General features: G+C 41.1%; 4 protein-coding genes across 4 annotated transcripts in view; 1 reads left to right on the forward strand and 3 right to left on the reverse strand.

The window, feature by feature from the left end:
* Window positions 1-15,360, reverse strand: part of LOC134226135 (uncharacterized) — a 69,015-nt gene extending 53,655 nt beyond the window's left edge. The window contains exon 1 of the mRNA XM_062706713.1: window positions 14,522-15,360. Coding sequence (XP_062562697.1) covers window positions 14,522-14,553 — 32 coding nt within the window. The 5' untranslated portion in view covers window positions 14,554-15,360. The remainder of the gene's footprint in view (window positions 1-14,521) is intronic.
* A 2-nt stretch (window positions 15,361-15,362) lies between these two features.
* LOC134226133 (RNA-binding motif protein, X-linked 2-like) lies at window positions 15,363-20,698 on the reverse strand. Its single transcript, XM_062706711.1, has 2 exons — window positions 20,554-20,698; window positions 15,363-16,411 (listed from the first exon to the last, which is right to left on the reverse strand). Exons 1-2 carry the CDS (start codon window positions 20,565-20,567, stop codon window positions 16,009-16,011), a joined length of 417 nt encoding a protein of 138 aa, XP_062562695.1. The 5' UTR covers window positions 20,568-20,698; the 3' UTR covers window positions 15,363-16,008.
* Window positions 20,699-20,805: 107 nt separating this feature from the next.
* Window positions 20,806-21,756, forward strand: LOC134226134 (V-type proton ATPase subunit F). Its single transcript, XM_062706712.1, has 5 exons — window positions 20,806-20,893; window positions 20,959-21,029; window positions 21,136-21,217; window positions 21,328-21,533; window positions 21,597-21,756. The coding sequence occupies exons 2-5, from the start codon at window positions 20,976-20,978 to the stop codon at window positions 21,636-21,638; spliced, it is 384 nt and encodes a 127-aa protein (XP_062562696.1). The 5' UTR covers window positions 20,806-20,893; window positions 20,959-20,975; the 3' UTR covers window positions 21,639-21,756.
* Window positions 21,757-22,270: 514 nt separating this feature from the next.
* LOC134226132 (ATP-dependent RNA helicase Ddx1-like) lies at window positions 22,271-25,134 on the reverse strand. Its single transcript, XM_062706710.1, has 3 exons — window positions 24,954-25,134; window positions 23,180-24,886; window positions 22,271-22,980 (listed from the first exon to the last, which is right to left on the reverse strand). Exons 1-3 carry the CDS (start codon window positions 24,967-24,969, stop codon window positions 22,520-22,522), a joined length of 2,184 nt encoding a protein of 727 aa, XP_062562694.1. The 5' UTR covers window positions 24,970-25,134; the 3' UTR covers window positions 22,271-22,519.
* Between the last annotated feature and the right edge of the window lie 900 nt (window positions 25,135-26,034).

Raw genomic sequence — 26,034 nt, forward strand, 5'->3', positions numbered from 1 at the left:
GAACACGGTTACCTCGCGAGTGTCTCTGTTGAAGAAGCTTTGCGGACTGAATCTGCAAGAAGAAAGTGATCTCGAGAATCATCTCATGGTGTTGGACGATCTGTTCGATCGATTAACGAACGCGGGTTTGAAGTTACAAGAAACCCTTCGAATCGCAATGATTCTCCGGAGCTTGCCGGATTCCTACAGTGGGCTAGTGACGGCTTTGGAAAGTCGTGCCGATGCCGACATCACCATGCAACTGGTGAAGACGAAGCTCCTCGACGAATTCGAGAGGAGAAATGAACGCAAGTAAATCGGCGGTGGACATAGGTGAAACAACAGCAATGAAAAGTGTGGCAGTGCAACGTGCGGCAACGTCGGAGCGGGTATGTTTCTTCTGTGGAAATTCGGGGCATTATATCAGAAACTGCCGGCAGTATTTGGCAAAGAAGGAGAAGAAGACGACAATAAACCGGAAAACAGATTGAGTGAGAAGCAAAATGCCAAGCGAGTGAACAACAACAATGGTGCCGGTGTATGTTTTATGGCTGGATGTGGACAACAACAAGAGTCGTGGTTCGTGGACAGTGGTGCCAGTTATCACATGACTATTGATGAAAATCTTTTCAAGTCGCTGAAGAGCGTGGATGGTCCCGATGTGATTTTGGCCAACGGGAAGATTGCTGCCACTGCGGGATGTGGTGAAGGCTCTATTCAGTGTTTTGATGGGAGCGGCAATGTGATCAAAGTGAAGCTGAGTGAGGTTTTGTACGTTCCGTCGCTGACGAGTGGGCTGATATCTGTTGACAGGCTGACGTCCAAAGGCTTCACAGTAAACTTTAAGGACAGCTGTATGATTTGTGATGCAACCGGGAAAGAAGTTGTGGTAGGAGAGAAGTCGGTGTGTTTCTACAAGCTGAAGTTGGCCTAACTTATGGAGGACGGTGAAGCACAACAGCAGCCCTGGTGTCGTGTAGCTGAAGTCAAAAGAACGCAATTGAAGCTGTGATGAAGTGAATGGTGAGCCATGACGACAAGGAGGAGTATTCGTTATTTTTTGATGGAAAATGTGTATACGAGGCCAACCATTGAGAAGGAGTGTTGGATTAAACAATGTTTGTTCCTCGTACAAACTGGCGGTCTGGCAACACTGTACCCAAAAGTTGTCGGTTCGCAAATTGACCACATGGGTACTAGGATGTTAGTGTATGTGTTTCTGATGACAATACAACTATAGAGACATGTAAATAAACATATTTTATTATGCCACCATGACTTGTACCGCGTAGTTGTTTTTTATTTCGTTGTCCCCGTGAATGTTTCCGTGTTGAGTTTTTCTTTCTCCCGCGGCCGGTTCCGTTTGTGTTTACTCCGTTGCGCTGTGTCCACCTCCCTGCCCAACAATTTGAGCGGGTCGTCTTCTCCAAAAAAGTTCATTTTGCGTTCATTTTGCGACCTGCTTCAAACGTCATACAACGGAACGGCGACGGAAACGGCAAATTTGACAGAAAATATATGGGCTAACTGTCAAATTTTCCGTTTCCGTCGCCGTTCCATTGTATACTCCATTGCACAGTGACGTCACGCACGACTTTTGACAGGTACTGGTCCTGTTGTTTACAGACGACTTTATTTTAATTTTGATATTCTTCTATGATTCTTTGGATTTTCTGATCGATAATTACCTAAACTTATCGATAATTACCAATATTTGAATGCGGAATTTACGGATATCTTCAACATCGCGAAATATGCAGATTTAATTTAGATAAAAAAAAGTCCGAAACGTAAACAACAGGACCAGTTCCTGTCAAAATTGTGAGGTTAGGTTTGCCGCGCGCAATGGCCTATTGCGTTTGGGGCTGGTAATAAATCTAGACCAACATTTGAAAAGGGTGAACAGCCAAAATTTATTCTTTCCGATTCTTTGTTAATGTCTACAGCTACGAATGTAGATGAGGAATCAGAAAGAATAAATTTTGGCTGTTACGGTTCCCAAACACACGCGACGCGATTCTATCACTTGGCGACAGCGATTCTGTCGCCGTTGGTATGGAAGCGTAAATAGAGTATTGCCTGCAGCGACCCAAAGATAGAATCACGGCGACTAGTTGTCGCCGTCGCGGCGATGAAATCGCTTAGGTCTAGGGAAGCCTTTACGCCCTTTCCACATGTTGGTCTAAAATAATCTATATAGTGAATGGAATCTAACTATAGTGAAATGGAAAGATCGGAAAGATAGTTGAGGAAGCTGCGATAATAGTGACCAATTACTCTGCTGAAATATACCGGCACAAAAAAAATCAATGATAATTAACAGTTGAGTTAGATTTTATTTTAAAACATCTATTTTCATACAGCAAGTATGCTATTGCTGGGTAATTATAATTATTAAGGTAAACGTTATGAAGTGATATTTCATGACTGTCCAATGCCCAGTGGATTGGATGCGCTCGATCATAGAAAACTCCACTTTTGATTGTGCGTGTTTCTACAACCACGGATACTTGCGGATTTTGGTTCGATTGTGTATGGCTCGAACATCAAATCGTGAATATAAATATCTTCTCTGTACTGAACTTTAGCTACATCTGTTCGTTTTGTTCGGCCTTCACTGATAATTTTTACAGTTATGGACAATTCTTCATTATTCAAAAGTTCTCGCGTGAATTGTCTACCCACATGAAGCCCCACTCCATAAAAAACCAATCGCACATGCGCTGAAATCTCAAGCTGGATGTATCCAAGAGTTGCGTCGAATTTAACCGTTCCAAAAACATTACACTTCCTCATGCGAAAATATCTTGACTGTTGTTTGCGCTTGCCAATAATCGCGTTCAGTTGATCAACAGCTCCTTGCCGATCTTCACCTGGGTGCTGTTCCCACCTCTCCAGTGCGTCTACCAAATGCTTAGTATTACACCTCAGCGTATGTTGATTTGCAATCTGCCTCATCACATCCAATGGAAGTGCCATGAATTCGGGTGCGTTGAAAAACTTGATCGGATTGTGACCCAGAATCTCCAGGCAGGTCTCGTAGATGCTTTCGAAACCGTATTCGGTATTGTTTTTCAAAATGCGCAACATTGAATCCTCGTGATTGATGATAAACTGTAGACACCGTTCCTTCAGTCGATCCAAGTTGTACTTTTCGGCAACATAATACAGGAGTACTACATTGTCATCTTCAACGTTCGGTTCGTCGTAGTATATGAATTTGATCATCTCAATGAAGGTTTCCGGCGCAATGTCAGGCACTTCAACTGGTGCTCCTTGGGAAGGCGCGAGATCCCCGGCAAACATGCGAAAGAAGACGTCACTGGCCGCAGCAATAAGGGAACGATGTCCGTAAATGGTTGTAGCTTCTGAGCCTACGGCGAATGTAACATCGGAGAGTTTTGTGTTGTTGACAAGTTGCTTCCATTGCGAATGATCCAATTGGTTAGACATTTCAAACGAGGTTGAAAATTTTCGTTTGCTCATCATAAAATTTTTTTTCTCAATAACGAAATACCTGCTAGTGATTTTTCTGAGCCTACTGCTTTTTTCAATCAAATTGAGCCGTGAGTAAATTTATCATCGTAACCTAGATCGTAACTACCCGGATAAAAATGTACCATAGAACGTACCATGCAAACAATAGATGTTCAATACATTCTATCGTAAGCAATAAATTGAATGGTACATTTGTTGTTTTAAAATTGAGTACCAAAATTTATTTTTGTTTTACAATTTATAAACAGTACAATAGATGGTTACAATAAATACTGATGTATTCCTAATGTATTGATATCAGAGTTGCTCAGCAATAAATTTTCGGAATAGGATATTAGAGTTCGTCACTTGGGAATCGACTACAGTAGCCGTTCGATAACTGCAAAATGTTTACTTTCCAGTTAACGAATGCCGTTCGATAACTGCAACGCATTCTAGACGTCAAATGGTTGTCAATCGACGTCAAATGCAATAAAAGTGCATCCAAATGTGCAGCGCAATGCAGCTGTCATTGAGTTTGACATCAGTTTGAAGTTTAGCGGTCCGATAACTGCAAAACTGTTGCAACTATCGAATTGCAGTTAAATGACTTGCAGTAATCGAACGTCTACTGTATATGGTACCGGACGAAACGATTAGAACCGGACGCATATGAAGGGTGATCGATAAAAAAAATATGTATAATGTTTTGAGTATCTTTACATGAAATAGCACATGCTCATTCTGGGTCTTATTTATTCTTAACCTAACACATTTGATTCCCAATTTTCTTTCAACTACAACAATAGCGTTAACTTTTGAATATGATAATATGGTTATTCAAACCATTTTTTAGGAATCAGGATAACATGAAAACATGAACTTTCAATTGTGCATTTTCAGAATTACACATTTCATCCATGTATTAGAACCATGCATGTAATTAATTAGCTAAAATCCCAACCTCTGGAATCGTTTTCCAAGTCATCATAGATCCAAAGTAATCGCTCTTCAACAAGCCTACAAGTAATTACCTTCAACAAACCACGTCATCAATTCTCCCGCAAGTTCAGAGCATTTTTCTACATAGTGCCTATCACAGAACTGTGTTACATAACGATTAGGCATTAAAAATGCCTAATAAGCATATGCTATGAATTACCTATAACATTATTTTTCTACGTACGCTCAAAAACAATGACAACAATTCTATCGTACGAAAACTCTTTTGTAATTCTAAATACTTATAGATGATTATCTGATAGTCAAAACTTACCTTTATGGTAGGGTTCCTTAAAGCGCCGAATCGCGATAGACTGACGGGAATATCTAAACGCTTCTTTTCCCGATTTTTTGATGCGAGAGAGATAAATAAATTTCTAAATAAAAATAAATTGTACAAACAAGCGCATTATTTTACGTTCAATTTACGTACCTGACCAATATCATTACTAAACAGTGTGAACTTGATGTTTCTTAACTAACTCAAATGGAGCAGCGAGCTGGGGCACTGGTAAACGAAAAAATTCTAAGTTCGAATCACGATTATAAAAAAAAGCACAAAAAACCAAATGTAAACATGTCAGAATTCTATTTTTGGAGGAATCAACTTTCACTTCTACTTTATCGACCTCGCATTTTACACTGGGTAAAATGTGTGAAATAAATCACATTATTTCTTTAGTCCTGAAATTTTTCACACCATTGAAAAACAATTTAATCTATAGTTGTATGAAAAAATGTATGAGAAAAAGCTGAATTTTGTATTGTTACGATGCTTAACCACCCGTATAGTCTATAACGAAAATCCAATTACGATTCATTGAATGGTTCATTACAGTACATTGTATTGTGATTCTACGGTTACGTCTACATTACAATTTATTGTGAAATTATTGTTTTTAATGGTAATGTCACATTAGGATATACTGTTTTTGTATCTTATTTTTTATCCGGGTAGGGAGACCGGGAAATGCATTACAACATGCATATTCATTTATTTAGTTTACATCTGTCTACATCTAAACAGATAACACTGAATCAACAATTTGACGCCACAATACACGGTTTGAGGCCGCATCTCTCCATCCTCGAGTACGCCCCACGCTCGCCAAGTCGTTTTGCACCTGGTCTGCCCATATCGCTCGCTGCGCTCCACGCCGTCTCGTACCTGCCGGATCGGAAGCGAACACCATCTTTGCAGGGTTGCTGTCCGGCATTCATGCAACATGTCCTGCCCTTCGTACCCTTCCGCCTTTAGCTACCTTCTAGATACTGGGTTCGCCGTAGAGTTGGGCGAGCTCGTGTTTCATTCTTCGCCGCCACACACCGTCTTCTTTGCACACCGCCAAAGATGGTCCTAAGCACCCGTCTCTCGAATACGCCGAGTGCTTGCAAGTCCTCCTCGAGCATTGTCCATGTTTCATGTCCGTAGAGGACAACCAGTCTTATTAGCGTCTTGTACATTACACATTTTGTGCGGTGGCGAATCTTTTTTGACCGCAGTTTCTTCTGGAGCCCGTAGTAGGCCCGACTTCCACAGATGATGCGCCTTCGTATTTCACGACTAACATTGTTATCAGCCGTTAGTAAGGATCCGAGGTAGACAAATTCCTCGACCACCTCAAAGGTATCTCCGCCTATCGTAACACTGCTTCCCAGGCGGGCCCTGTCGCGCTCGGTTCCGCCCACAAGCATGTACTTTGTCTTTGACGCATTCACCACCAGTCCAACTTTTGTTGCTTCACGTTTCAGGCGGGTGTACAGTTCTGCCACCTTTGCAAATGTTCGGCCGACAATGTCCATGTCATCCGCGAAACAAATAAATTGATTGGATCTGTTGAAAATCGTACCTCGGCTGTTACACCCGGATCTCCGCATGACACCTTCTAGCGCAATGTTGAACAGCAGGCACGAAAGTCCATCACCTTGTCTTAGTCCCCGGCGCGATTCGAACACTGGAGTGTTCGCCCAAAATCTTCACACAGTTTTGCACACCATCCACCGTTGCTTTGATCAGTCTGGTAAGCTTCCCAGGGAAGCTGTTCTCGTCCATAATTTTCCTTAGCTCTACGCGGTCTATACTGTCGTATGCCGCCTTGATATCAACGAATAAATGGTGCGTTGGGACCTGGTATTCACGGCATCTTTGAAGGATTTGCCGTACAGTAAAGATCTGGTCCGTTGTCGAGCGGCCGTCAACGAAGCCGGCTTGATAACTTCCCACGAACTCATTTACTAATGGTGACAGACGACGGAAGATTATCTGGGAAATCACTTTGTAGGCGGCATTAAGGATGGTGATCGCTCGAAAGTTCTCACACTCCAGTTTGTCGCCTTTCTTGTAGATGGGGCATATAACCCCTTCCTTCCACTCCTCCGGTAGCTGTTCGGTTTCCCAGATTCTGACTATCAGTTTGTGCAGGCAAGTGGCCAGCTTTTCCGGGCCCATCTGCTTTATTGGTCTTTAGCTGTTGAATGGCATCCTTAACTTCCCTCCAGGTGGGGGCTGGTTGGCTTCCATCATCCGCTGTACTGACGTAGTGATTTCCTCCGCTGCCTTGACTTTCACTGCATGTACTCTCAGCGCCATTCAAATGTTCCTCGTAGTGCTGCTTCCACCTTCGATCACCACACGTTCGTCCGTCAAGATGCTCCTATCCTTATCCTGGCACATTTCGGCTCGCGGCACGAAGCCTTTGCGGGATGCGTTGAGCAGCTGATAGAACTTGCGTGTATCTTGAGAACGGCACAGCTGTTCCATCTCCTCGCACTCCGCTTCTTCCAGGCGGCGTTTCTTCTCCTGAAAAGGCGGGTCTGCTGTCTCCGCTTCCGTCTATAACGTTCCACGTTCTGCCGGGTAGCTTGCTGCAGCGCGACCGCCCGCGCTGTGTCCTTCTCCTCCCGAATCTATTGGCACTCTTCGTCGAACCAATCGTTCCGTCGACTTCGTCCCGTATATCCGACGGTGTTCTTCACTGCGTCGTTAATGGCTGCTTTGACTGTATTCCAGCAGTCCTCAAGAGGGGCCCCATCGAGCTTACCCTCTCCCGGTAACGCTGCCTCGAGAGACTGCGCGTATGCAGTGGCGACATCAGGTTCCTTCAGTCGCTCTAGGTCGTACCGCGGCGGTCGTCGGTATCCAATATTGTTGATGACGGATAGTTTTGGGCGCAGTTTAACCATCACCAGATAGTGGTCAGAGTCGATGTTAGCGCCACGATATTATGTCCTGACGTCGATAATGTCGGAGAAGTGCCGTCCATCAATCAGAACGTGGTCGATTTGTGATTCTGTCTGCAGTGGTGATCTCCAGGTGTACCGATATAGGAGGCTGTGTTGGAAGTAGGTGCTGCGAATGGCCATATTCTTGGAGGCGGCGAAATCAATTAGTCGTAGGCCGTTTTCGTTCGTCAGCCGGTGAGCGCTGAACTTCCCAATAGTCGGTCTAAACTCCTCCTCTTGGTCAACCTGAGCGTTCAAATCTCCTATGATGATTTTGACGTCGTGGCTTGGGCAGCTGTCGTACTCACGTTCCAGATGCGCGTAGAATGCGTCGTTATCATCATCAGTGCTTCCGGAGTGTGGGCTATGGACGTCGATTATGCTGAAGTTGAAGAACCGGCCTTTGATCCTCAACCTGCACATTCTTTCATTGATCGGCCACCACCCGATCACGCGCCTTTGCATATCGCCCATCACTATGAAAGCTGTTCCCAGCTCGTGTGTGTTGCTGCAGCTCTGGTAGATAGTATGATTATGTACCTCTAAACGTTCGCACCATTGATCCCTTCCAACAAACCTCCTGCAGCGCTATGATGCCGAATCCACGGTCCTTGAGCACATCGGCGAGTATGCGTGTGCTCCCAATGAAGTTGAGAGATTTGAAGTTCCACGAACCGAGTTTCCAGTCGCTAGTCCCTAGGTCCGTGGTGGTTCCGGTCCGTACTCTCTTGTTGATTTTTCGTTGCGTATGTTTTTTAAAGGCTGGCTTGCAGGGCCTGACAGCAAACCCCCTAAATTTCCGGAGAACCATTCCTTCTTATCTCCGGTGGACCATGGTGCACAGTTTCACTACAGACAAACAGACGTAGCACTAGAGAAACTACCATCGACCATGACTTCAACAATCAATTTGAATGTGTTTGATTGCGTGTTTCACAGCTAGAGGCGCTAACATCGTATTTCTTCGAGTTTGACCTTGCACTCCAACGCCTTCTGGTGACAATGTCATTCGAAACATTGTTTCATGTAACATGTTCGCAAGATGGTGGTAAAGGAGTTGAGCGGTGGATTTTCCCCTAAAATGTTCAAGCTGTTACGTCTGTTTGTCTGTGGTTTCACTTAGAGCCCCTCGCTGGCACTTGGACGATGATCTGCCGCCCCTAACATGGAGAACAGACGCAGTTGCGAGCCACTCCTAACATGGAGAACAGATGCTCAGTAAGAATTATTCAGAAGATGGCAGTATTCCGAAGAATGTTATTGCCGATTTGTTTAAAAGTATTTATGTCAATGTATGAGAAAATAACATCGTTCATTTGAATTGCTAGCTTCTTTATTCTTGGCTTAATTTTTATATTTTGTTGCATATCGTTTTGTATTTTTGATTGTACTTTTGTTTGGGCAGGCCTGCCATCTATATGTTGTAGTAAAATTTGTAAATCGTTTATTAGATTAGAATTTAATGCGAGGGTAACTGGTGGGTTAGCCTCTTTCTGAATCTTTATCATATATAATCATGTCTATACACGATGTGTTATAATTATAATTAAATGTTAATTTTGGTAAATCAAATGCCTCCAAACTACTGACGGTTTCATATACGTGAAGTTGATCAGGCTTCTGTGTTTGACTGTCAGTTGTTGTAGTGGCATTTTTCTTTGTCATAGATCTAGTTAATATATACATCTTCTTGAGTGTGTCTGACGTTATTTGGATTCTAGATAAGGCATCAGATAAAACATTTGTGGTTCCTTTAATATATTCCACTTCAAAATCGTATTCCTCCAAATCCCATCTCATCCGCGTGAGTTTAGATGTAGGTTTTTTAGAGAGAATAGATAAATGAGTGGTCGATGGTCTGTACGAATGATAAATTTATGACCATAAATGTAAGGCCTAAAATAGTCGACTGCCCAATGTATTGCGGTTAGTTCCTGCTCTATGGTTGATTTGTTCGATTCGCCTTTCGTAAAGCCTTTACTGGCAAATGCGATTGGCAATTCAAAATCTCCATGCCGTTGAGCTAGAACTGCTCCGCAAGCTATTTTGGATGCATCAGTTGTTATTATAAATTCTTTTTGGTAGTCTGGAAACTGTAAAATCTGAGGTGATAATAGCTTCCTTTTAAGCATTTCAAAAGATTTTTGACAGTTTTCGTCCCATTCGAAAACTGCTTCTTTTCGTAGTAGTTTGTTTAATGGAACAGTTATATCGGCGAAATTTTTGATGAAACGACGATAGTAATTGCAAAAGGCAACAAATCGTCGTACTTCATCTGCATTTTCGGGATTGATAGTTGATGATTACTGAATATTTATTTTTATCAGGCTGAATACCATCCTTCGATATATGGTGCCCTAAGTAGGTCACCTCATTCTTGAAGAAATAACATTTGGATGGATTTAATTTTAGATTAAACTTTCTCAATTGTAGAAAAACTTTACGTAGATTTACAATGTGGTGATCCACAGAACATCCTACGACTATGATGTCATCTATGTAGAGAAATGCACATTGTGGTGGTAGACCGCTCAAAGCGATGGACATCATACGCTGGAATGAATTTGGGCTGATGTTTAATCCGAAAGGGAGTCTATTGAATTCAAAATGACCCTTTTCGGTGGAGAAGGCTGTATATCTTTTGGAATTTTCATCTAAGGTATTTGATGAAATCCTGACATGAGATCGAGTGTAGTGAAATACTTCGCTCGACCTAAATGATCCAGAATATCATCAATACGGGGGAGTGGAAATTTATCTGGTATGATCTGTTTATTTAACTGTCTAAAATCAATCACCAAACGCCATTTTTTCTCGTCTGGTGACGATTTTTTGGGTACTAACAGTATCGGTGAATTAAATGGTGAAGTTGAATTTTTAATAATTTTTTCGTTAAGCATTTTTTCCACTTGTGCATCAATTTCGGATTTTTGACTTTCAGGTATCCGATAATTTTTAATGTAAACCGGTTTTCCATTGTCAAGTTGTATATTTTGTTCATAAAAATTGTTATGAGTCAAAATATCGTTCTCAAGTGAAAATATGTCGTTGAAGTCTTGACATAAAGCTTCAACTTTTCTTTTAATTTTAGGTTCTAAATTTTGTGTGTTAATTTCGTTTTTATATTCTGTTTTCTTATTTCATCGCTTGATAATTCATTTGAGGCATAATGGTGGTATTTCGCTAAAGGAGCATGTTGCGGTGTAAATCCTGATGGTAAAATAAAATCATTATCAGTCGTATTTATGAATTTAATGAAACAACTTTTCTTGCTTACAATTGAATTTGCGCAGAATATACCATCTGAAATTTGTTGTGAAAAAATCACGCAGTCTTCGGATAAATTTGTGTTATTCAGTCTTCGGATGATTTCACACCTGGCGGGAATTACGGTTTGTCTTTGATAATTATTTACAACTAGCTTTATGTACCCGGCCTTGCTCGGAGTTGCCAGTTTAATTCGCAGTTTTTTTCACCATCGGAATTGGAATAGGTCAAAAGGATAATTGTGTTTTCTTATTGATATTTCATCATTTGATTAAAAGAAGGTAGATTACATTTGAAAACATTGACTGATTTTGAAAATGGGATCAAACCAAAAATCGCTTTATTCCGGGCAAACGTCTATTTCTAAAGAAGGAAAAACATACACCGATGCCTTATTCCGGAAAAACGTCTATTTTAAAGAAATGATCACATTTACTGTCCAGAAGGAAACACTTTAATCATTGCTTTTCTCTGGGCAAACCATGATTTCGATGAAGTGTTGAGTTGATCGATCCCTGTCATCTTCGCCTTCTTAAGAAAAAGAATGTTTGTTCCAAATTTGGTTGAAATCGGGCAAGGGGTACAGAAGTTATGCTGGAACATTGGATCATTGCATACCTTGCTTTTATTTATTAATCTTGAATCATTATCATATAATTATCATACCTTTTAAAATTTGGAATAAAGGTTACTCGATTATGGATCACTATGCAATTTGATCATTCATAATCATCAATCATTAATCATATCGATCGTTAATCATTAACCATACACATAGTGTGTCAACATTTAATCACGATCGGTAATCGTTAATCATAATCCAACGGTTTTTTCATCTATTATTCATAATCGTTAATTATTGTCAAAATGAATTTAATCATTAATCATTATCAGTCATCATTTTCAAAAAATTATAATTCATTAATCATAATCTTTAATCATAGAGTTGAATGATTTAATCATTTAATCTGCTTAGAATTGGTCCTGGGGGTCAGGAGTTACACTGAATTGCCCGTTTTCTAAAGACAACCGCTTTCCCTTTACCCTTCCTCTTTTCTCAACGGCCATTTCACCCCTTTGTTATCTTCTCCTAGGGATAGAAAATGTGTGTACCAAATTTGGTTGAAATCGGTACAGGGGTTCAGAAGTTACACTAAATTGCCCGTTTTCTGAACAATACCCTCCCTTCAGACCCCTACCCCCTTATCCAAATTTCCCTCCCGTACGATCGGCTCCTCATAGTGAATATGTGTGGGGTTGGGAGTTACACTGAGTTGCTCGTTTTCCAAAGACAACACCTCCCCTATATCCTCCCTTTTTCCAATGACCATCCCATCCCTTTGTTATCTTTTCCTTATGATGTAGAATGTGTACCAAATTTGGTTGAAATCGGTACAGGGGTTCATGATTTACTTTGAATTGCCCGTTTTCTAAACAAAACCCCTCCCTCCAGACCCTCCCCTTTCCCAAATCCCTCCCATATGATTACCTCCTCGTAGTGAATATGTGTACAAAATTTGGTTGAAATCGGTCCTGGGAGTTGAAAGTTACACAGAATTGTTCGTTTTCTGAACAAAACCCCTCCCACCACCCTCCCCTTTTCTACATGACCATCCCACCCCTTTGTTAACTTCCTCTGAGGATAGAGAATGTCTGTACCAAATTTGGTTGAAATCGGTCCTGGGAGTTGAAAGTTACACAGAATTGTTCGTTTTCTGAACAAAACCCTCCCACCACCCTCCCCTTTTCTACATGACCATCCCACCCTTTGTTAACTTCCTCTGAGGATAGAGAATGTCTGTACCAAATTTGGTTGAAATCGGCCAAGTGGTTCAGAAGTAGTTAGCGAACATACATACATAGATTGGTTTTTATATATATAGATTGGTAATTCTAAGGTTTCAGAGTTCATTGGTATATGAAGTAACCAATACTCATAGTCAATTTTGCAATTGTAATTTACGAGAAAATCTCTCCTAAAATACCATCAGTGGGCATAGGGAAATTTTTCTCGACTATGTGAAATGTGTGTGGTATTAGCATGCCATTAATTAGTTCGTTTGCAGTCGTGGTTCCTATGGTGCGGGTATTACCTTGTCCTGTTCGGATAATGTTGCATTTGTCAGCGGGATAGTAAATTTGTGTGCTTTTAATTTTGTTAGCTTATGACTGATATGTCAGATCCACAATCTACAATAAATGAAGACTGTGTATCTGTCATATCAAGCGTTAGCTGTACGTAGTTGGTTGCGGATACATTTATTGTGTATGCCGCCCCAACGGTACGCCTAAAGGGTGGATATTTCCATTTGTTGATTGTGTAATTTGCTGCGGCATTTGAATATGAGGTTGATGAGCTAAGAACATATTTTCATTTGCCATTTGTGAAATCTGTTGCTGCTGTGACATTTGATTGTGAGGCTGATGAACTAAGAACATATTTGATGGGTACCGACCACGTCGAGTCCAATTACCTCTTTGATAAGAGGAATTCTCTGTGTGACCAATTTCCACCTTGATTTGTAAAATGTCCACGATGAGATTGTGAATTTTGATATCTATAATTCCGATTTCCACGTCCTCTGTTATTCGTTTCACCTCGTCCTCTTGAGTAGTTTACTCGACCTGCAAAAATTTGAGCATTTGTTGCTGGCGAATTGTTGTTGGCATTAGTGTATTGAACGTTTTCTATCACCTTCTGGATTGCATCATTAATAATAATTTGATTGCTTTCAAAATAAGCTTAGTATCCGTATTTTTGATACCACTTATCAAAGAATCAACTCCCTTTTTTATAGCCATCGTGTTAGCTCTATCGACTGGTATTTGTTCGTTTACGTAGCATGATTTGAGTTGCGATGTCAAATTTTCGACTTCCTTGCAAAAAGTTTCAATTGAATCTTTTTGTTTGAGAGCCCTTAATTTTGCTTCTAAACCATCCGATGTGATTTTTGATTCGCAATGTTGCTTGAGCGCATCCGTGATGGCTTGCAAATCATTAGCGCCAGTTATTACCTGTCGTGCAATGCCGGTAAGGCGAGACTTGACAAATCTAATCACCGTAACCTGAGCTGCTTGCTTCTGGGCAGCGGTAGCTTCGTTAAATTCGCTCTCTACTGTGTCGTTAAATAAAGCAACAGCGTCAATAAACGCTTCTAAATTTCCTGGAGCACCATCGTACGTTTGCACTAGGGTGGTGCCCAGTTTGATGTCTACTTTCGGGTTTACCATTTTCCTCTGAGTTTATGTTTTAATTTAGTAATGAAATTTACTACGCACACTAACGTGTATATGCTTATTTTATGATTTCCTGCGTACTCTATTTTTGTCGAGATTAGAGTATGTATTTCACTATATATCTGTCGTGTACATTTATACAAAAAGACAAATTCGGCTTGGGGAAATTTTGACTCATGCTCGGCTAAAATGTTTGTTATTTGTGTGTATAATGTACGAGCATCTTCTAGTTTTGCATTCAAAGTTATTCTTTTATATACCCTGTTAGGGGCTTTTTCAAATTGGAAAGTATAGAATTTAAACGAGAAATGTTGCTATCTATGAAAAGTTTATGTACCTCAATATCCATTTAGGTGTTGCTGCATTCATGGTTAAATCAGGTCACTTCAAGGGCTTCAAGGTTTCTACTATGCCTTCTGGGTTGCACAACTCGTTCACTGGGGTTGCTGGTTCATCAGGAAATCAAACGCATCTGCTTTCATCACGACTCGCACTCAACTTGCACTCAAATTTTGTTTGTTGATTATGTGTTGCTGCATTCATAGTTGAACTCAGGTCACTTCAAGGGCTTCAAGGTTTCTGCTATTCCTTCTGGGTTGCACAACTCGTTCACTGGGGTCGTTGGTTCATCAGGAAATCAAACGTATCTGCTTTCATCACGACTCGCACTCAACTTGCACTCATATTTTGTATGTTGATCTAAATTGTTTATTGTCGCCGTTTTTTCTCTCTTCTTTATTTATAAATGTCACTCTCTTATTGCAAAGATTATTGTCACTTTTGGTTCACTCTATTTTTTTTGCGTTACGACTTCGTTCAGGTGAGCAATGGATCTGGCCATCATTCTTGCTGCCTTTTTCCGCTCTCGTTTTGCAATTACTTTGTACACAGTGACTGCGAGCTGCAGTGAAATTAAAAAAATTATCACCCACAACTTAAGCTCGTGGTCGAGATGCAACTCCGTGTGAAAATCTTGTGTGTTTATAATGTTCACATCACTATCACCACTTTGTTCCGTTTTGGGACTTGACTTCTTATTGCCCATTCTTGTAACTATTTCTTTTTTCACTGGAATGTTTCACTTCACCAGAATAATGGTCTGCCTGTCAGTAGGTAGCCATGTTATATCACTTTTCGTTGGGTAGTGATATTCACTGTTAAAATAAATTACCATCCTCTTAGAAGGTTGGAATCTTAATGCTTTATTGAAATTTACAGAAATATAATTTAACCTACGGGAGATACTTGAAGCACCAATACATGAACCTAGCTATGTACATCGATCACCAATCAGTGATCGTTGTTAACGCAAAAGAGCGAGGGACAGAGACCCTCGAAAAATACATGACTGTTCACTTGGTAACAGCATGTCTCGATACATTTGTAATGCGACACTTTCTGCTTGTCGCCAACGGTGCTAGAGTTGCTAGGCATTGAACTGAAGGTTCAATGCCGGATGAAATTGACCTTCTCAGCATGTTCCCACTGAGTCTGCTGAAAGTGTGTTAAAGAAGAAATATGAATAACATGTGTGATGCACATGTTACAGTATCTCAAGACTAACAGGAAACCCCTGGCCATGGATTTTCGAGGAGGATGAGAGATAGATGAATATAATTATAATTCAAGGACCTGTATTTCGATTTCAACTAATTTTGATGAGATCTTTGATAGACCTTCCCCACTTGAGAGGAGATAATTAACCAATACATACCATATTTATTTTTCCGAACCTTATCTTAACTAATATAAAGATATTAAAAATTAGTTTTCTATTTTATCAAAGTAGGAAGTAATTCGTTCTCACGAGCGAGATTTACTCATCTAGCTATACTTTGGCGCACATCCTTCCATGTACAGCCGTTTCGTTTCCTCGTCCGCTTTGTCGTCCTTGGGTGGTTTGTAGTCGGACACGTGGTCCACCCGCAGTGACCTCCCCAGCAGCTTGATACCGTTCATGTTGTCCACCGTCAACACGGTGGACCGTTGATCTTCGAAGCAGATGAAGCAGAAACCCTTGGATTTGCCGGTTTTCTTATCCCGCACCAGGTTGATGTTGACAATTTCACCGTACTGGGAGAACACTGCTAGCAGGTCGCCCTCAGTCAAGTCCGAGGGCAGGCCACCGACGAATATCCAGGCGCTGTCCTTGTACTGATCATGCCAGGAATTTTTGCCGCCATATTTGAGGTCCTGCTCACTCAGTTTGAGCACGTTTTTCATGTTGCTGGTCGAAATAAAAAAGGGAAAATAAAATTTCCTGAGGGATTGAAGTTACAAAAAACTTATGAATTGATTATATTAGGTACCTATATAATTAGGTTCTGCTCTAGATGTTATCTCCAATGAAAAGAAAAAAACACGAATTATTGACCTTTCCTTCTCCTTTTTTTCAGCTAAATCAATTTATTCACTTATTTATAATCAACTTTTCTGACTTTTCTAAATTCCTCCCAAACTACTTTTAATTCTTTCCTGCCTACGATTGAAAAACAATTAATAACAATGTTATACTCAACGCATCCCCGGGTCGTGGCCAATCTACGTTGTATGACACTAGGCAATACGTTTACACTGCTGGCTTAAAATTTCAACGTGACGATTACTATATCGAACTCATGAAATCAATGTGAACTCGACTCGTGGAAAACTTATTCTAAGTTATCCGAGGCTTGTGATAAACCCTTTATCACAACGCGGACCTTTTCATCCACTGACTGGTAGGCACGAGCGTCCCGTCCTCTGCTTCAGACCCATAAGCGGTCTGAAACAGTTCAGTTTCAGGATATTAAACTTGTGAGAGAATAGAAGATAGAGGAGGGGAGGAGAGTGTGGAGCGGCTTGTTGTCCACTTCCGGCTCAAGCGACTGCAATGGAACCTATTTATTAGAGAGTTGTTTGTAGAGATAGAAACGGTTGTGTTTATATACATTATACATGATAGATGTTCAGACACTCAGGCAGTTTGGGATCGCTACGATAGAGGCTCTAGCGACTGCTATGGAACCTATTTATAAGAAGATAGTTGTTTGTAGTTCACCTGATCGATCCACTTTGCTCGCTGCGCACCTTGCCCAGAGAAAAACTCAAAATCTTAAAACTCATGAATGATTCATATCAATCGTGAATTGAAACGCACCCAAATCAGCACCTAAAAAATCATGGCTGAGTTGAATCATCTGTTTATTTTTATTTTTAATAACGTTCAACACATAGAACAATGTATACTCTTGCGTGTGTAAACAATAAAATGCCGCCAAATTGATTTTAAAAACTTTTTGGAGCGAAATGATTTTTTGGGGAAAATAAGTGAAATGATCCGTTGTAGCATGAACAACTCAGACGTGATGCATTCCTTTAAATTCGCAAACGAGTTAGTTCGTGTGGGAGCGTTCAATGAATGAGATTTATGAATGATTTTACCAACACTGACCTCGCCTTCTTGTTTTTGTCCGACTTCAAAATTGGAACAACTTTGGCGTTTTTCCATTTATCTGGAAAGTATGTCAATTGAAAACATTTGTTAAATAAATTAACCAAAAAGGATAAAGAGCTCTCAGGAAGTTTTTTTGATAAGTTTGTAGAAAATACCATCATCATCCGGTGCTTTCATATTTTTAAATTTTCTAGTAATAGATCTCACTTCATCGAAATTAGTTCCCAACAAAGGGTCAAAAATATTCTCTTGATTGGAGAATGTCTTCGAAGCTCCGTGTAACCTGATCCTCAATTGGACTAGTGAGACCTAGACTAAAATTATGGGCACTCTCGAACTGCTGAGCAAGTTTTTGAGCCTTTTCGTCATTTGTTAATAACATTTTATTTCCGCTGAGGTTTTTTTAAAAGAATTTTCGTTAGCATTAGAATTAGCATTTAGCAGTTCGCACAAATTCGTAGGTGGTACAAGCCAAGACTATTGTATGAGAGTAGTATCACTTTCATCCGTTACCACAGATATTGATTTGGGACTAATCACTAACTCTTAGATGGAAGCAATGCACTCTCCAATAGTCGCGATCTGTCCTGGCCACGTCCTTGCGAATGCTGAGGAAGGGAAGGATGGTTTCATGGTTTGTTGGACACCTACTTAAGAAAGATGCAGAGAACTCTACGACCTCTCATAGGTGCCACGGGAGGTTTTGGGATTGTGTGGAAGGTTATAATATAACAGTAGGGATCGTTTTGGTATAACGTGAAACACAGAAAGAACTAAGACAGAAATACAAAGTAGGAAAGGGACGAGCCTGGAATTGAACCCACGACCCCCTGCTTATAAGGCAGAAGCGAAAGCCACTAGACCACCAAGCTCGTCTTTTTTAAAAGAATTTTCGTTAATTTACAAAAGGGTTTAGAACTGGGATCCAACTTCGAGACATTATTCTCAAAGTTGGTATTTCTCAGAATAGCGAAACGTTTTTTAATTCCCTTTTGCAAATCTCGCCAAATAACTTTCAACGCGGGATCGCGAGTTCTTTGGTATTGCCTTCGCCTCACATTTTTAAGACGGATCAGTAGCTGGAAGATCGTCGTCAATAATAATGGAGTTGAATTTAATTTCACATTTAGGAATTGCAATGCCTCTGGCATCGATAATTAAATTTGTCAAATATACGAGAGCATTATCAATATCACTTTTGGTATCGAGGAGAATATCAACATCATAATTCCTATCGATATCTTCTTCTTCTTATTGGCATTACAACCCCACACTGGGACAGAGCCGCCTCGCAGCTTAGTGTTCATTAAGCACTTCCACAGTTATTAACTGAGAGGTTTCTAAGCCAGGTTACCATTTTTGTATTCGTATATCATGAGGCTAGCACGATAATACTTCTATGCCCAGGGAAGTCGAGACAATTTCCAATCCGAAAATTGCCTAGACCGGCACCGGGAATCGAACCCAGCCACCCTCAGCATGGTCTTGCATTGTAGCCGCGCGTCTTACCGCACGGCTAAGGAGGGCCCCGATCCCCGATCCCCGTATCCTATCGATATACGTTTTATATAAATTCCAATCAGCCCTATGCTAATTAAAGCTGATTGGACTATAAATGGCTTCTTGCGAGATTGCAAACTTCACAGGAAGGTGATCAGAGTCAAAGTCAGCATGAGTTACCAATTGGCCACACAGCTGACTTGAATCCGTTAAAACTAGATCAATTGTAGATTGACACATTTAAATTTCTTGGAATCTTCTCTCACAGGACAAGCGTCCTTACGGCACTGAGTGGAGTTTTGGAAATTTCCCCCAGACCTGCGGAAATATTCCCATGTAACACGGACATGGGACATAATACAGACCTTTTCCAAATTTTTCATATTTTTAGTTCACTTTTGTTAAAGTGAACTGAATAAAATTCTTAAGAAATAGCCCTCTGGGAAGTACCAGAGCGATATTTCTTTTTCATTTTAATTACTTGGACTGGTAAAAATCCAAGTAATTGAGAAATTTCAATTTTAATCCCATCCAGTGATGACTGGGGAGACCTTTCAAGACGACTTTGAACAATCGATCAGTATTGTCGTCGTACGTTAAGAATTTATGTCGCTTCTCAGTTAAATACTAAAGAAGACGTTTGCGATCGTCAAAGGATCCCGGCAAAACGCGACAGTCACCCTTCCTGGCAAAGAGGTAGATTCGATTTGCTCAATTTCGTCATGAATCAAATCGAACTGATTGCTTAGTTCGATAGGAGAAGAATTATTTTGAATGTTAGAGTTAGAAGGAATATTTGAAGTCTCCAGCTTCCTTCTATTTTTTCCGCGCTTTGGCAGGACGGTCTTGAAATCTTGTTTCTTAGAAGGAAGTGGAGAATTCAGAGACTTCCCCTTCCTCTTGTTTTTATTAATGCTCATAGCTGAGCGTGGAGACGTGACCTTCTAAGAATTTTTTTTCCAGAACGGTATCCCTGCAGGATTACCACCGCTTGTCGCAATTTTACTTCCGCAAACGGATCCAAAGATCGTAACGGGATCAGTAGGTACGAATAGCGCTGGGAAGCATTGTTGAAATTAAAATAGCTTCGGGTAGTATTAAAACTTCCTTCCGCAAAGAGAGAAAAGAACCGCACAGCACGAAAGCACGATGCGGTTGACGCAATGGAGTATGGTTTTATCATCATCATCATCATATACCGCTATTCGATTCGTAGTTCAAGAAAAAAAAATAATTCTTCAGCTTTCAGCTACAGTCGTGCTGTTTATAGGTAATCAGTGAAAATATTGAAGTTTGATGAGAAAAAATATTGTCAATATATCTCTCGTCTGGGGTCAGCTAACCCTTGTCTCTCCTTCCTAATATTTTTGTTTTGATTAATCGAATTCGAAACTTTGTTCAAATTGTAAAGCAGAAATGGGGAAAATACTCACGTCATAGGATTCATTTTTAAATCACACTATTGCTAGAAGATGCACTTATATATCAACTGGAAATTATTCACTGTACAATGGTAATTTATATTAAACTGTTGTAAATATGAAACGTATTGAAGTCGTTCGGATGGTAAATGTTTTACCTCGCACCGGAGGTGCATTGCCAAAATCATCGAAAAGAACCAAATGTTACGGTTAACGCAAACAGTACGCACTGTCAAAACTAATAACGAGCGTAACGCCAACAATGCTCGCGCACTGCGAGTCTGACAGTTTTCAGATGATCAATTTTTGATCAGGTGACATATTTTCGTTGTTCTGGGCAGGCGATTTTCAGGTAATTTTGGATTAATATTTAATAAAATCCATTCAAATATACACTTTGTTATCGTTAAATTGCAGAAAACCATACATTAACGATGGCTCTATTGTCCGCTGTGAAGGGAAAGCTCATCTCCGTCATCGGTGATGAGGTAAGTGAGGAATTGTGGCATTTGCTGATTTTGTTGACTTGCCTAGTTCGGAAAGCAATTTAACTTGAAAATTCTCCAATTTTTAAACAAAATCATTGCTTTCTAGGATACTTGCGTTGGTTTTCTGCTGGGAGGCATCGGCGAGATCAACAAAAATCGTCACCCCAACTTCATGGTCGTCGACAAGAGTAAGTTGAATCTAGAAATATTCTTCGTTCAGTTTGGCATACTCAGCTCTCTGTTACGAAATGCTTGAGCTTTTAATTATTTTGTCCTAATGATTCCGCCTCCGCATCAGATACCGCGGTCAGCGAGATCGAAGATTGCTTCAAGCGTTTCATCAAGCGCGACGACATCGACATCATCCTGATCAACCAAAATTACGCGGAAATGATCCGTCACGTGATCGATGCGCACACCTCGCCAACCCCGGCCGTGCTGGAGATTCCTTCAAAGGACCATCCGTACGATGCCAGCAAGGATTCGATTCTGCGACGTGCCAAGGTAAGTTTGGATCCATTTTTTTTTTGGCTGCGGGAATTGACCCATATTTGTGTTCAATTGCAGGGCATGTTCAATCCGGATGATATGGTGGCCAACCGTGGTTAACTTAATCTTCCGCCTGATAATAGCAGGCTGTTTATTGTTTGTTGCTTATTTTCCGGTAAATGTGGTACATACATCTATTAGATCAATAAAATCATTCCGTGTGTAATCGTGTAAACAACAGCATTAACTAGATATTATCGAAAATCCGTTAGTTATTTATCAATTTAATTGGGTTTATCGAAATATAATCGAAAAAATTGTGATTCGCGAGGATTTTTTTACGGGAAACCAAAACTTTGATTTATTTCTTGTGCTTGAATTATTCTCTTTGTCGATAACTCAACTGTTTCAAAAGTTTCAAACAGGATTGTTGCTTTTACTGCAAACATTAAAACTTTGACAAGCTACCGCAATTTGCTACATTTAAAATCGGCACCTGACATAAAGAAGCAAGAAGCTTCGACTTTAGAAGATATTTTCTGAAATTTAAAAAATATGAGACATAAAAATATTCTATAGCCAGCTTTAGAAAATTTCATTAAGTCTTCAACATTGCTAAAAAGCTTACAAATAAAAAATTACAACGCGTTGAAATAAATGTGGTGCATTTGCAGTCAAGTTAACACTGGGTCTAACATTTCCTGAAGATCCCGAAGGCTTTCTCAAATTTCCATTATCGTAAAATCAGTATCTTCAATGTTTACAGTCAATTATATGAGAGCATATATTACGATAAATACGAGCATTGTACATCTAGTAGAAAGATTTACCCATATTCTTGTTTACGTACAAATGCTCTTTCGAACGATAGTTGATGCGCATTTTCGTTTACGCCAGCAAAATTAAATGGGAAAACGGTTCGAACGAATCGCATTCGTTTTAAAGTATCGGTCGTCCGTAAACAATAATAGGGGTGATTATGTTTATGCCTACTCACATTCTTAATGTACCACCATCCGCTTAAGGAACAGATTTTGTGCCTCACGTTCCAGCTTGGCCAGCTCCAAAACAACCGGTGTCAGCTGTTCCACGTGATCCTTGTACCCGGTGCCGGTATTCAGTCGTTTCTCTCCGTACGTTACCTTTCCATCGAAATCGTTCATCGGAACCTTCAGATTCTTGTCAATTTGCTGAATGGTCACGTTCAGATGATCTTCGATTTCGGCCAGATACATCTTCTCGTCGTACCACATGCAACAACCCTTCACATCGGTAAGGTTGGTGTTCCAACAGTTCTTACCTCGCGATGCGCACCACTGGCCGTGATACCACACTTTCTCCGGGACGGTCGATACCAGCGAGATAGCCAATCCCATACGCTCAGCACGACCGACACGACCAATTCGATGCACGTAGTTGCTTTTCTCGTCCGGCAGGGTAACGTTGATGATAAATGGAAGGCCTGAGGAAAAATTTACATTTAATGTAATTTTCTTCTCAAAATAAAAGTTCAGCAAGTGCATACAAGTCAAGTTTTACCCAATACGGGTCGTAATAAATCCAGTAATACAAAATACTTGTCGGTCAAAAAGTCATAAATCATGTTTAAAACTGGTAATACCATTGAAACTGTAATCCATACAAACCGACCGGAAACCTACCTGAAACATCCAAGCCACGAGCCGCCACGTCCGTGCAAATCAAAAACTTGACCTGCTTGTTTTTAAACTTCTCCAAGTTGGCTTTCCTCTCCTGCGGCTTACGGTCGCCGTGCAGACAAACACACGAGTATCTGTTGCCTCCCACCTGCCGCAAATAGCGCTCCATATTGTCACAGTCCAGCTTGGTCCGGCAGAAGATGATGGCCCGGTCCATGTTGTGCTCGTTGATGGCATTCAATGTATACTCGCCCTTCAACATCTTGATCGCCTCGGACAGTGTCTCCGCCGTATTGGAACCCGGCCGAACGTTGTCCCTGGCGTGAACGCCATCCGTTTGAACATGCGTTCGCATCGACTGCCAGCCGTTGTCCTTCTGGGGATCGACCATGCAGACGACGTGGTGAACCGTCTCTGGAACAGCATCCTCTCCCTTCAAATCGACCCACGTTGGGAAGTGCATCAATTTTTCCGCAAGCTTCTTCACCTCGAACGAATGCAATGTGGCACTGCAAACAACCATTTGAAGACGACGCCCGTCGGCAGTGATTTTTGGAATCTGCTTATGGAGACGCTCAATGAGTTCCGTATATCCTTGCTTCAGTAAACCGTCGGCTTCGTCCAACACAAAGAAGCGGCAGCTGCTCAACAGCACATACCCGTTGCCGATCAAATCCTCCAGACGTCCAGGCGTTCCGACAATAATGTCGACACCCCGCTGTAGCACTTCCATTTGATCCTTGATATTGACTCCTCCGATGAGCAGCAATTCACGCACTTCTGGATCCTTGAGATATTTTTTAAACTTCTGTATTTGATTGAACGTCTGTTCAGCCAACTCTCGCGAAGGTTCAATTACAATCGCTTGTGGGGCATTTGGTTTAGGCTTGCAATCGTCCGCGGCACTTTCGCTCCCCGTGTTCGGATTGACAGCTAAATAATCATGCGCAACTTTACAAACTGCCACGAACCCATCAGGGACGGCATATTTGAAATCCGTGTCTCCAAAGTTGAAAGACATCTCCGCATTTTTCAACACAACTGCCGGATAGAAGTTTGATTCCCTCAATCTGCCATCGTTAATCTTAAACGCCAACCCCAAAGAAACCCCGTTCTTCGAAAAACTGACTTCTCCACGATCCAAATCCAGCATACATCCAATCACATCCATTTTTCCGAACGCTTCGCCATAGCTGTCGAACTGCTTACAGTTGGACTTCTTTCCGGTTCCGCCGAAACCAAATCCGAACTTGTCCGTTCCCAGATCTAAATTTGCACCTTCCGTGCTCCATCCAACGCGGCACAAGCCTTCATCGGTGACCGTAGCCTCGTAGTAGTACTTGCCCTTTCCCCGGACACCGGTGGTCGCTCGACAGCCGTGCCACTCTTTAAACTCCCGCGACTGGCAACGTAAGCCGTCCGGCGTAACGGCCATCGCATTGCCACGATCCGTAAACGACAGTGTCCACGGTTTGCCCATATTGCCCACCGCCTTGCCGGCTTTTCCCTCTCGGATGTCCCTCAGGGTTTCCCACACAATTTGCAAAATCGGCAAACAGAATGCGCCCGTTTTGCCGCTACCGGTTTCAGCGGCCATCAGCACATCACCGCCGCCCAAAATCAACGGAATGGCTTCCGCTTGGACGTCCGTAGGAAGCATCCACTCCATTTCATCGATCGCTTTGCCAATCTCCGGCATGACGCCAAACTCTGAAGATGGGCCAAAAAAGGCAAAATTTTGGAAACAACTTTGAGCAAGCAAATGTTAACGAATTACCTTCGAATGCAGTCATTTTCCGAGGCGCACACTACAAAGTCCGGTAAGAAGTGAAAAGTTAGGTGTTATTTCCTGTTTTCCGTAAGAAATTTCACAAGTTTTGCAAGAGTTTTCGATCACAAACCGACAAGAAACTTTTGTAAATAAGCTGTAGCTGTCAGACTCAGACTGTCAGAGACCTGACGAGATGGACACGAATAAACAGAGTCGAACTCAGCAAAAGGAGCAAAAGCGGGAGCCATCATGTTGTAACGTAAATAACGCCAATGGATTTACGTATGTATAGGGTAACCAACTTGATTTGGACATTTTGGACCCTCCTGGCGATATTTTCTTGATTTCTGAACTAAAATCAATGCCGCTGCTAATTCTCCCATTGGCTTCAGAAAAATGATATTTTTCAGCATCTGTTTCACTATGCAGTGGTTTTCCGTGCGAAAATAGAGATATTTAGATGAAATTTCAATGAAATTAGTTTGTGCAAGAAGGCGAATGCGTTACGCTTAAATGTATATAGGGTAACCAACTTGATTTGGACCCCTACACATTTTGGACCCTCCTGACGATATTTTTCTGATTTCTAAAAACTGTGCCGCTGTTATATCCCCCATTGGCTTCAGGAAATTAATATTGTTCAGCATCTGTTTCACTGGTTTCCCGTGCGAAAAAGCGATATTTAGATGAAATTTGTTTGATCAAGAAGGCGAGCGTTACAATGCGTTACGCTTAAAAAAGTACATCACTGAAAATCTCAGAACGTAGGGTAACTAACTTGATTTGGACCCCTACACATTTTGGACCCTCCTGGCGACATTTTTGTGATTTCTGAACTAAAAACAATGCCGCTGCTAATTCCCCCATTGGCTTCAGGAAATTAACATTGAACAGCATCTATTTGACCTTTGATTGGAATTTCAATATTATTTATTAGATGAATTCGTGTAGAATAGAAAACTCCTTCACATGAATTCTATACCGGAATTCTTTTTAAAAAAATGTGCACGGGATTATAGAATATAATTAAATACAAATGATCATGATCTGATTAGTCAATGCAAATGCACTGCCAGTAGTGAACGGG

This window comes from Armigeres subalbatus, chromosome 3 (assembly GCF_024139115.2).
Source record: "Armigeres subalbatus isolate Guangzhou_Male chromosome 3, GZ_Asu_2, whole genome shotgun sequence".
Taxonomy (NCBI): Eukaryota; Metazoa; Arthropoda; class Insecta; order Diptera; family Culicidae; genus Armigeres; species Armigeres subalbatus.